The sequence below is a fragment of the Tinamus guttatus genome, unplaced genomic scaffold (genome assembly GCF_059628265.1).
Source record: "Tinamus guttatus ecotype Peru unplaced genomic scaffold, ASM5962826v1 Tinamus_guttatus_pri_ptg000034l, whole genome shotgun sequence".
Lineage (NCBI taxonomy): Eukaryota > Metazoa > Chordata > Aves > Tinamiformes > Tinamidae > Tinamus > Tinamus guttatus.
Window position 1 is genome coordinate 288,527 of NW_028288568.1, and position 12,121 is coordinate 300,647.

Sequence of the window (12,121 nt, forward strand, 5' to 3'; positions counted from 1 at the left end):
TGTGGTGGAGCAGTTCTTCTGTGAGATCCCCCAGATCCTCAAGCTCTCCTGCTCACACTCCTACCTCAGGGAAGTTTGGCTTCTTGTGGTTAGTCTTTGTTTAACTTTCGGGTGTTTCATTTTCATTGTGGTGTCCTATGTGCAGATCTTCAGAGCTGTACTGAGGATCCCCTCTGAGCAGGGCCGGCACAAAGCCTTTTCCATGTGCCTCCCGCACCTGGTCGTGGTCTGTGTGGTTGTCAGCACTGCATTTTTTGCCTACCTGAAGCCCCCCTCCATTTCCACCCCAGCTCTGGATCTGGTTGTAGCTGTTCTGTACTCAGTTCTGCCTCCAGCACTGAACCCTCTCATCTACAGCATGAGGAACAAGGAACTCAGGGATGCACTGAAAAAAATTATTCAATTGGTATTATTTCAGCAGCAGTAAGCTGAAATCCCATCCTTCTACACAAGTCATATCTAATTTTTCTCAGACAACTCCTGTGATTTTGGCATTCTTTCTTTAATAATGAGGTTTGTACACAAGTTTCTGAATTCATCCCACTTCTTCAGAGGTGTTAACCGTGTCTTTCTGACCCATAAGTTTTCTTTCAATGTGTCTATCATTGTGTCAGAGCTGTCATTCTGCTAATTAAAAGGTATGTTTTCAGTGCATCTTGTGGATTGGGCTCTTCTTCCAAAGCTAGTGCCAAGAATTTGCTGAGAATTTGCTGAATTTTCAGCCTGAGAGATGCTTGTTGTTTTTCTGGGGCTCTTCATGGGTCCAAGGCAATGAGCTCCTGGGGGGTTATGTTAGGGAATTAGGACTGGATTCAGTTCTCACTTGTGAGTGCTGGGTGCTCCTGATAGTGGTGAATGGCCAAGTAGTATCTGCCTGGGACTGTCCCCCGTATGGTGGCCTATGACCACATTGGGGACCTTGCAGGCACAGGGAAAGGAACTACAAGAGCCGCTCATGATAGCTTATACCTGAAGTCATGGTCTGGATCTGGGGACACATGAACACAGCCTGAGCCATTTTATATGCCCTGTGATTGCTCAGAGCATCATTCACAGATAGAAGCCCCTTGATACGGTGTTCTCAGGTACAATGATGCCTGTCCAGCTGGGTCTGTGTCCAACCATGAGCACAACAACTGCAGAGTCACCCTGTGACCGCAGAGCACCACAGGCCACTCACTCTGCAGAGCAGCACCAGCATCTCGGGGTCCTGCAGGGAGCACCGGGGAGGCTCCAGGACCTTCCAGGCAGACCATAACTAAGGAATTAAGCTGGGGAAGGGTTTTCCAGGGAGCAGGGATATCCCTGGGGAAGGGGAAAAGGAGCAATTGTGCTCTTAGAAGGAGGAATAAATGAGGAAAAGAAATATGTTTCTGTGCATGTCAGCTGGGAGCTGGCTGCTGTGTCCCTGGCAGCAGGAGGTGCCAGCAGAGCCCCAGGGCAGGGAGCCTTGTGCTGTGCTGGAGAGAGGGGCTGGCATGGGGGCTGCAGGCAGCCTGGGGTAGGGAAGCTCTGGGATACAGGAACAAGAGGCACAGAGTGTCACTGTCCTCTGTGTCCGTATGCCATTGGGGCCAGTTCCATCTTGGAGCCTGATGGGGCACCTGACACACACGGCCCTGTCCCCTGGAGCTGCTGTGCCCACAGTGGGGCTGGGGCTGTGGGGTGAGTGCCCTGCGGGGGGCACTGCTGTGGGGCCACCCCCAGCCTGGTCTGCTCTGCTGGGTGGGCTGGGAGAGGGCAGGGCAGGTGGGGAGAGCTGGAGAGGGGCTGGGCTGGGCTGGAGAGGGTCCGGAGAGGAAAAGGACGTTTGCTGAGCTGGGTGTCCTTGGTTGCATGGGCTGACTGTGAAGGGGCCGCAGGGCATTTGTCACGGATTGGTCTCTCATTTTGGCCATTTCCAGCACTCATCCAACATTGGACATTTGCAGGACTCAGCAGGGGCAGGTTGCTGAGGGTGGCTGCCCAAGCAGGAGGGCTGTGGTGGGCTGAGACACCAAGGGTTGTTGCTGGGTCCATACTGGGGAGATCTTTCCCTATCCTGGAGTGTACCCTGCCCCATGCAGTGCCTGAATATCAGGACCATGGTGTACAGGGCACCAGGGATGGGAGCCACAGGGCTCCTCACTGCTCCACTGCAGAAGGGAAACTGCCAGGGCAGCTCTCCCAGTGCTGCCCCACAAGCTCTTGTCCCTGCTCCAGACACGCCAGGCTAGATCGTGAAGACCAGAAGGTCCCTCAGGCAAAGCTGTGCCAGCCTCGGGGAGCTGCCCTGAGCACCGGGACATGCAGAGTGTTCCCCTTGTAGAGCCTTGTCCTGCTGGGAGGGTGGCACAGGCACCAGGGGAATGGCCTGTGTCTGCATGAGGTCACTGTGGGGCTTCTGCATGAGAGGTGAACACATCAGCCCCTGCACGGCAGCCTCACCAGCTGTGACCCCCCACTGCAGCCCCCACTGCTGTTCACCCCTGCCCCTACTGACCTGCCACCACCCCCACATTGCCCTGGCTCCTGTCACGTGTCCCCACACCCTTAGGACCAACAGTGCAGCAGGAGCTGGCACAGCCCTATGGCCACTGCCTGAACCCCAGGCCTCCCCCCAGGCATTACAACCATCTTCCAGTAGGCCAGGAAAGAGGATCTGGGGAGTGATGGGCTGATCAGTGCCAGCTCAGTCCCTGGGAAATAAATCATTCTGTGGGCTAGTTCCAGCTGCATGAAGGGACAGAGACCAGCCAAAGCTTCAAGGGCAAAATTCTGCCCTGGCGCAACTGGAGAATCAAGATTATTTTTTTATCATGTATGTGAATCACTGCCTGCAAAGTTCCATGTACATTTTCATCATCAATCTGGCCTTCCTTGAAATCTGGTTTATATCCCCTAAAACCCTCACATTGTTGGTGATTGTGAGTTCTGGGAGGAGAACAATTTCCTGAAGCATCTCTTTTGCCCAGTGCTATTTCTATTTTGCCTTGGGCTGTACAGATTTTGCTCCCTTATTATCATGTCCTTTTACTGCTACCTTGCCCTCCACCAGCCTTTGCATTGTGCCGCCATCATGAAGCAGTAGCTCTTCACCAACCTGACTATTGCTCTGTGGGTCACAGGCTTCACTCTGTTGAGTTACCACTCGGTCCTGCTCTCAAAGCTGACTTTCTGTGGACCCAACAAGATCCACCATGTCTTGTGGGACAACTACCCCTTATTCAAACTGTCCTGCTCTGATACCAGCCTGCTTTGGAAAGCAGACTCTGCTTTGATATTCTTTGTTGTGCTGAGTTCCTTATATTGAACCATGGTGTCCTACATGTGCATTCTTCCACTGTATTCTGCACATGCCCTCTGCATCTGGGAGGTAGAAAGCTTTTGCTACATGTTCTTGTGATCTCACCAGCTTAGCCATCACATAGGGAAGCTGCCTTGTTCTCTATGCTTGGCTCTAAGACCATCTTTCCCTGGAAATCAGCAGAACTGTAGCTTTGCTGAACACAGTCTTGTATCCATTCTTAAACCCCTTCACCTACAGTCTCAGAAAGAGGACTGTTAAGATTGCCCTGAAGGAAGCCATTGGCTGTACAAAGGTTTGGCTTTTTCCCCACTCATGATGCCTTCCATAACAGCAGTTCTAATTATGTCCCATATATTATACCATGCACATCATATATGTAGCAACTAAATACACGTAGCTCATTGGATTGTGGTGGTGAAAAGAAGGAATGCGACTTGTGCCTCATGCTTACAGGGAGCTATTATAAGTGACATCTGGAGAGATATTAATCAAATTTTGAACACACAATTTTTTGGACTGGAACATATAAATGAGGCACTTACTTAGGAACATGGTTTAGGAGGTATGGTGGTGATGGGTGTATGGTTGGACTTGATGATCTTAGAAGTCTTTTCCAACAGTAATGATTCTATGACATACTGCCAGTGCATGCTGACTCAAGGCAATTTTCATATATTTTTTCCAGAAATTCAGCTGCAAATTCTAGGGATCTTTTCCAAGGGTTACTGAGGAAAGCTCCAAACACCTCCTCACCCTGAATTACAGAAGATTCTAAGAACAAAAATTAAGCTCAAACATTAAAATGGATTCAGATTCATTGGATTCAAACCCATAAACCACTTGCCAGTTTCAATGCTGTGACAAAGACAAAAAGACAAGCATGTTCACAGTTAGAAACCCTGCTTTGTCTGTGGCAATTCTGTTTGGTGACTCTAGGATACATTTTTGTGAAAGAAACAAAACGTATTTCTTCTTGGACAACTGGCTTTTTCTACAATCTTGTTCTTTGCTGAAGGAGTTCTTCATGACTGGGAATCACTAGAATTGGAGTGATGGATCTACTATCCTTATTTTTTTGTTCTTGTCCATCAATAAAATTATATATCCCTCCATGTATATCTTGATTGGTATGTACTGTTGACAAGGGGAATAATCTCCTTTTATCCCCTTTTCCCTTTATCCCCTGTCTCCTTTTTTTTTTTTTTTAAATTCCATGGGGATAGAAGGAAAGCACAGAGGAAGAGAAAGCTCTCCTTACCAACTTTTATAAATGGTGTTGTGGACATGGCATTTCTGGAGGGAATTCTACAAGTGTGAACTCTTCATAGCAAATGTATTTCTCCCCTGTGATTGAACCTTAGAAATACCAGCTCTGTGATCTTCATGGTGGACGAACAGTGTGTGAGGAGCCGTGCTGGGTCTCTATGGTCATCAGGAGGAATGACCATCTGGGAAACCCTCTCCTGTTCTTTGTGGCCAGTGGCTCCTCTGGCCCCGCTTCCAGCACTTCTGCCTGGGCTCTTGGCAGAGGGACGCTCTGGGATCCCCAGATTTCAAAAAATCAACACCAGCCCCATTTCTTTCTTGCTCAGGTACTCACGTAGTGATGGTACCAGCTGGGTTTTAGAGCTTCCGAGAGGATTTTTTTTTTTTTTGAGTCAAAGGATCCTTGCAGTGTCTGCTGTTCTCTTGGAAATGAAAAGAGGAAAAGAGAGGAAAGCAAAAGAAACAACAACAAAATTGTGTTTACTCTCTGTTCCCAAAGTTGACCTTTTCACAAGAATTCCTCTTTGCCTTAGCTGATGTAATACTTAGATCCTTACTAGTTATTTAGTGGGCAAGTGTGCAGCTGGGAAGTTTTGAAAACCTCATTCCTGATTCCTGCTTCAGCAGTAGGTTTTTTAAGTGTGGGTATGAGCTGCTTTTCCCTCTTTCATTTCCTCGCCACCTTAGGCATCCCCACCCTAGATGTGAGTGTGTTCAAAGCAGAGGTCTGCAGATTGCCTTTGAGTGACTCTTGTTTCATACAGATGGGTCTTGCGGATCTTTTAAAAAGTTTGAGAGCTTGTTTTGATCTGCTAAGTCCCTGCAGCTGCTCCCTCCCTGTGCGAGGGTTACCACACATGTGGCTTCAGGGCCCCCATGCTCCACTTGTTCTGCTGGTTGTGGTGTTTGTGGTGTGATGAGGCCAGTGAGGCTCCTGTGTTCAGTGATCTATCCGCGGCCTGCAGCTCTGCAGGAGCTGGCAAGGGAAGGACCCGCTGGCTGGAGCACCCAGGAGAACATTTGGGTGGCTGCAGGAGCTGCTGGAGGTTTTGGTGGTCTCAGTGGGCAGCGCTCCCTGCCCCGGCGGCAGCAGCCGCCCGCGCTGTGTGGCCATGGGGCGAGCGCGCTGCGGTGCCGCTGCCCTCCCTGGCAGGCAGGTTCCCCACGCGGGGCCGTGGCCGGATGAGCACAGGCTCAGTGTGCAGCCCGGCCGGACCCCGTCGGGGGGATATCCCTGCGACAGAGGCTGCGTGGGGCAGGGGCAGCCCCAGCGCCCCTCGCAGCCCCTGCCCGCTGCAGGGCCAGCCCTGGCCAGGCCCTGGGGGCGAGGGGCCCGGTCCCCTCTGTGACACGGGCTGCGGTCACAGGGGACGTCCCGTGTCACAGCCACAGCTGCCCTGTCCCGCGCGGCCCGGCCTCTCCCCACACGTCGCGGCGGAGCTGGGAGAGCGCAGGCGCTGGGGCTGCTCTTGGCTCTGCTCTGCTCCAAAGAGCTGCTGGTTCCGAGCGGGAGCCGGCGAGGGGCAGCGTGGGCAGCCTAGTGCTGAGCGACGTGTGCAGAGGAAGAGGAGGAGAGGAGCTCTGTCCTCATCACCTCCCTCTGCAGGGCGACCCAGAGCGAGGAGGAGAAGGATGGCGCTCTGGAAGGGTGGCCACGGAAAACGACGTGGCGAGGCGGTACCAAAAGTACCCCCAGAAGGTGAGGCCTTCAGGAGATCTTTTCCAGGAGCTGTCACAGAGATGATGAACTGTGAACTTGGCAGTGGAAACCCTGGGCCGGGGGGATTGGAGGGGCTGGGGACAGCAGGCAGAGCCTAGGCTGATGGTTCCCTCTAGCTGTGGTGCCAGTGTGACCGCCAGGACTCCTGGGTCCAGCCCTGACTCTGCCCTTGCTGTCCTGGGGCCCCTGGGCAGACGTCCCTTTCCCAAGGGTCCCTGCTGGCCTCACAGTGGGGATCACCCACCCAAGCTCCTGGTGAGGGAAGGAGCTGGAGCAGCTCCGGTGGCTGTGTGTGTGCAGGGAACCCGTTTGGGGAAACTGCCCATGCAGGGGAGTCCCTCGGGAATGCCCTGAGTCCCCACACTGCCACGGGCATCTCCATCCCCTCGCTAGGTGAAAATCCACCACCACCTCCCTAGGGAGCGGCTCACCCTGCGAGAGCTGCTTGTGCCAGGCAAGGAGAGCTGGGTGAGGAAGGCCGAGGGCTCCCGCAGCTCCTGCTGGGCTCTGCAGAGGCTGCCGGCCCCGCATGCGCTGCAGAAGAATCCTCGCGCTGCTCTGCAGCTCCGCAGGGATCTCTGTGCGGCACCCCGGGCGCTGCCTCTGCTCCTTCCCTCCGCGCTGCCCGTGCCTCCAGGCTGGCAGTGCAGGCTGTGAGCTGGAGACAGCGTGGCTGTCCCGGCAGCATCGCCGCGTCCTCACGCCTGTGCCAGGTGCCGAGCGCTGCCGGGCTCAGGGCACAGGTTCCAGCCTGACGGCAGTGCCCACCTCAGCGCTGCGGCCCTTCGCAGCAGGGGGGTCATTTTGGGGAGGGGTGCTGTTTGTTGGTGCTGACATCTCCTTGCTGAGGTGTGTGCTGGATGGCTGTGAGTTGCCCAACCTGGAGCATGACAGGCAGCCCTTTCCCTTGCTTTTCCAGCGGCTGCGCTCATCTGGGACGGTGCTGCTGAATATGTCGTGGAGAAGCTGGTGCAGAACACGGTGGGTCTGCCCTGCTGTCCCTCCCCTCCAGCCCTGATGGTTCCAGCAGTCCTGGCATCTCTGTGCCATTGGATGCAGTCGTTCTGCCCCTCATTGAAACCAAAAGAAAATCCTGTGGAGAACGATGCTCTAAACAGCAACAGTGCCATGGACAATGTCTCCCTAAAGAGACACTGCAAGTCTCCAGTCCAGTTTTGTTCTTGGGAGTGGTTGGAGGCTCTACATATACTTTTGAGAGTGGGGGGAGGATGGAGAGGAGACTTTCTGGAATGTTGTTCCAAAGGAGCTCTCCAAGGCTTCCCAGAGGACTCCATCTTGTCCCTTTGTATGCCAGGAGCGAGCAGAGCCCATCACACCATGGACATGTTCTCACAAGACCTGGGTCTCTTTGTTCCCCTCACCTGCTTAGAATTCTTCTCTTCTGTTCTGTTTGCAGGATGTGAAAATTTGTCCACTTGGGGTCTTCAGGGCTGTCAGAGAAAAAGTCTCTGTCATTGGAAAACGTGGCAAGACTGCTCGTGTGACAGCCTACAGACCCGTGTTTTGCATCGCTGAGGAGCTTGCAGAGCGTCATGGTCTTGACCAAGAGGAGGAGGATGATACTGGTAAGAAGACAGGTTGCAACTTTTGCTTTGCCTTGCAACATCAGTGGGATGTGGATAACTGCTGTTCTGTAGGGGCAGTTAGAAATCTGTAATTCCTTCACTGGGTGCTCAGAAGAGCTTCAGGTCTTATTTTTTTATGTATTTATTTATTTTAATTTGTATTGTTATGACATTATAACGCAGAACTGAAAGGCCCTCTCTCTCTCCCTCTTGGACTTGCTTTTACAGCTGTCTCCAATCAAGTGTTTTGGAGCTGCTGTTTTTAATCCAACGTAGTTTAAACTCCTGTTCCTTATTGCTGCCTCAGCAGGCCTTGCAAGGGCGAAGGTCAGCACTGCTGCTGGCTCTTCCAAGCCGCTTCTGCTTCAAAGTGGATTGAAGACACTCGTAGTGTTCTCTGGCAGAGTGAAACAGTGATGGGAACACTATTGTGCAGGAAAACCCCTCCGAGGCCAGCTGTGCGGTGACTGCTGGGCAGTGCTGGCAGCAGTGCAGCTGCAGTGTGACGGGGGTGATGGCCGTGGGCAGCAGGAGCTCTGGGCTGTGTTCCCAGTGGGCCTTTCCTTTCCAGTGACTCTACCTTGTTGGGGCTATGGTGCTATAACATCAGTCTGGCATCCCTTGGGGATGGACCTCGGGCACCCAAAGCAGGGCTGTGTATTCAGCAATTCTGAGGGCCTGGGGGTGGCCAGAAGGAGTGAGGTAAAAATGATGATCACTTAATATTCTTTACTAGGGAACATGAATGAAGGTTCAGTAGTGCCTTCTCCTGGGAACTGACTCCCTTTTTCCTCTCCTTGTGCTGCCGTCCTGCCTCACGGTCATGCGAGTTAGCCAGAAACCTTTCTGTAGTTTGTGAAGGAAGGAAACGTTGCTGAACTCTTGGCCCATGAGGCTGTGGTTTACTAGGAATTTCTCTCGCAGGAGGGATGCGTCAGCCTTCTTTATGGATTTCCAGAGGGTTAAAGTTGACAGTTCTGTAGTACTGTCTTGCTGGAAGACCTTCCAGCTGCAGACACACTCACTCTTTTTTTTTTTTTTTTTTCTTTTTTGCCTGCTGAAGAGCTCCATTGGTGACTGTGTTACTCTTGCTCTTTTGTTGCTCCCTAGGTCGTACCGGATGTGTGCGCCTGCAGTACGATCGCATAGCATATTACACCAGCTTTCCTTCCAACGTAGTGCTGAGGTGCATACGAGAGACCATGAACCAGCTCTCTTCCTGTCTTCAGACTGGGACTAATATTGCCCTTGTTCTGAGGGACATTGGCATCCTAGTCATTGAAGACAAAGTTGTGAAAATGAAGTTTTACAGAAGCCTTCTTGAAAGGATGAATGAGTCTGACAAGGTGATAACAGCTCTTCTTGGGGTAAGTTCTGCTTTTCTGCAGTGCTACCTCTTGCTTTTTGGCATCCCTAACCAAACCCAAGTGAATGGATTTCTCCTGGGCTGCCACAACGTGTCTGGGCATGGGGTCACTCCTGAACTAGAGGAATGGCAGGTTCCTGCACAGTGACCCCTCCTGCCCTTCCCTGCACTGCTGGGGGTATCAGACATCTCTGCCAACTCTCTGGTGATCTCAGCCCTCTCTCTCTGAGGATAGAAGATGTCAGTGTTTTCCATCCCTCCTGTGTGTCAGGGGGTCATGGTATCTTTGATTGCCCTTGGTGCTGTTGGAAGGAGCGGTTTGCTGTAATTCCCTGTCCTTCTGCTGTGACACCAGGAAACTGCAGCTTGTGGATGAGCTGCCAGCATTCCTGAGGTTGCCTGAGCACATCCTCTTCAGTGGTGCTAGGGCCAGAGCAGCTGGCAGGGCTTACCCCACTGTAAGCAGCCTGTAGCCCAGACCAGCTCCTCATTTTGTCTTTTTTTTCTGCCCTAGTCCTTGGTGCCCTATCAGGCCATTCTCTAGACCAGTGAGCTTTCTTCTGCCCTTTCTTTGTGTTTTTTTTCGTTTGTTTTCTTGCTTATTTATTTTTTTATTTTGCAGTGGGTCTCAATCCCGGGCCCTCAGCTACGATTCTGTTGAATGCAGGGTCTGCTGTCACCAGTGGAAGCACATTGACTGCCCTTGTGAGCAACAAGACCCTTTTCTTGGCAGCATCTCACATGCGTCCCTCTCCTTTGCAGATGCCGAAGATGAAGGGTACAGTCATCTCGGAAAATACAAGAGCTGTTTCACTGACCCATTCAGGCTCTGTGATGGTCTTTCCAAAGTGAGTGATGGTCTGCAGAGTGTCCTGCAGGATTTGGCCAGTTCTGCATATTCTGCTCTGTAAAAGGATGGTCTTGAGAATGGCTCTGACGTGTGTGTCTGCCCCCATAGTTAGCACGTGCTGCAAAGCAAATGTGGAGTCCTTGCTTCAGAACACTGTCCTTTTGCTGTTTGCAGGCAGGAGCTGGAGACTTTTCCCAGCCAGCCGCTGGTGAGACCTCCACCTGGGAGACCTCCCACTGGGAGAGGTCCCGTCCTGAAACATCGAAGGGTGAGAGCTCTCACCGTGGAGGAAGCAAATCCTGCTTTGGAAGAGGAAAGGGGAAAGACTGTTGAGAAAGGTAATGGAGCAGTTGAAACTTGGTGCAGGGCTGTGCCTTCTCCTTCTCCTTGTTTTTGGGTGTTGGAGCCAAAGTTCCAATGGGATGTATGAGATGCCATGAGGCACTAGATGTGCTGCCTCTCAGCCCTGATGGGAAATGTCAAACGACTCCAGAGGGAGGAAGAGCTCAGGGCAGCCCAGCACATCCAGATGCAGCTGGTCCCTCTGAATTAAGCTTTCCCACTGGACAGCATGTACCACTGTATCAGCAGTCAAACTGCTCTTCCATTTGAGGAGGTCAGGAAGGAGAGAGACAGAGTTGAGGACAATTATTGGGAATCATCCATTTTGCCTGGAGCAGAATGGTAATGGGAAGAGTGCCCTATCTCCTAACGTATCTCATGGAATCTGCTCAGATTGGTCAGGAGGGTGATAATGGGTGCCAAGACTTCACTGGATTTTCAGAGCAAGCAGGGAGCAGATCTACATGTCACTTCTGTCCAATAGTGGCTGTGGTTCAGTTCTGAAGTGGTTTTTTTTTTTTTTTTTCCTCCTGCTTACAGAAAAACTTCCTGCCATGCGCTGCCTCTTACGAGAGCCCCAAGCAGCCCTCAAAGTAGAGCCTGGGAATGTGGGAGAAGGAAAGGAGGAGAAAGAGGAGGGGAAGAAGCATCCTGGAAGGTGAGTGTCTGGGGTGAATGGAAGTGATGGAGTGTCCATAGGGCTGGGGCCTAAGACCCTTTTGTGAAGTTGAGGTAAAATCTGTGTTCTTCAAGACAGGGGAGAGGTGTGTATTGGGCTTGCTCCACCATGGGGGCTCTTCCCAGAGGCCAGTGAGTCTGTAGTGAGGTAGGATTAAACACTGAGGAGCTCTTTCTTTGCCTTAGCAGTGGCTAAAGCACTTGGCAGGACAGAGGCTAATGGTGTATATGGGAGCGTGTCCTTTTAAATGACCCTGCTGCTCTCCATGCTGCATGGAGAGGAAGCCTCAAAGTGGGCACATGAGTCTTTCCTCTGGGCATGTGGTGCACCCCTGGGCATTTTAGTGAGGGGGGATTGCTCTCTCCATTAATTCTACCACATCCAGGCAAGCCTGGAGCCTCTCTTGCAGAGCTGCCTTCTGCTGCAGAAGCAGGTGCCCAGCATGTGAGAAAGGTCTGGAGATCCAGCTCCCCCTGTGCTCATGCAACTCCTTGTGTTGTGTATTTGCAGTGTGCTCCCACATATCCCGAGGCCCTGCACACAGGTGTCATCGCAAGGGGGAAAAAGATCAACATTTGAAACCCAACCACCAGCTACAGGGCCAGGGAAAGAAGGCTCTCAGGAGGCAGAAGAGGTAGGTGCTCCTGATGTATGAGGCACTTCTTGTGCCAGCCTGAATTATGCAACAGCATCAGAGAGTGGGTAGCGGTTGTACAAGACCCCTCCAATGTGTTCCCTTGAGCTCTCACTGCCTCTGCCATGAGCTTGCTTTCAAAGACACTCCTTGTGCTCTGCTTTTGCAGTGCATCTGTTGCTGCCACATTCTCCATCTAAGCATCTAAAGTATCTCTTGGGTCCTGATTCTGGTGGAAATATCACTGCTACTTCTTCCTTGTCCTAAGACAGAGATTTCCCGTTCATCTCTGTGATCATTTACATGACTGATCATAACAGAAAAGGGAGGTTCAGTCTTGCCATGATTCACTGAGGGGCACAATGGTGCTGACAGGCAGTGTCAAGAGC

At 52.0% G+C, this 12,121-nt stretch overlaps 1 protein-coding gene across 1 annotated transcript in view; it reads left to right on the plus strand.

Annotated features, from left to right (window-relative positions):
- The window catches only part of LOC148596036 (olfactory receptor 14C36-like), a 54,841-nt gene extending 43,164 nt beyond the window's left edge, over positions 1-11,677 (plus strand). Inside the window, exons 3-8 of the mRNA XM_088532829.1 lie at positions 7,195-7,256; positions 7,693-7,861; positions 8,972-9,228; positions 9,990-10,075; positions 10,252-10,345; positions 11,609-11,677. Of these exons, the coding sequence (XP_088388955.1) occupies positions 7,195-7,256; positions 7,693-7,861; positions 8,972-9,228; positions 9,990-10,075; positions 10,252-10,345; positions 11,609-11,677 (737 nt within the window). The remainder of the gene's footprint in view (positions 1-7,194; positions 7,257-7,692; positions 7,862-8,971; positions 9,229-9,989; positions 10,076-10,251; positions 10,346-11,608) is intronic.
- The last annotated feature ends 444 nt before the right edge of the window (positions 11,678-12,121 follow it).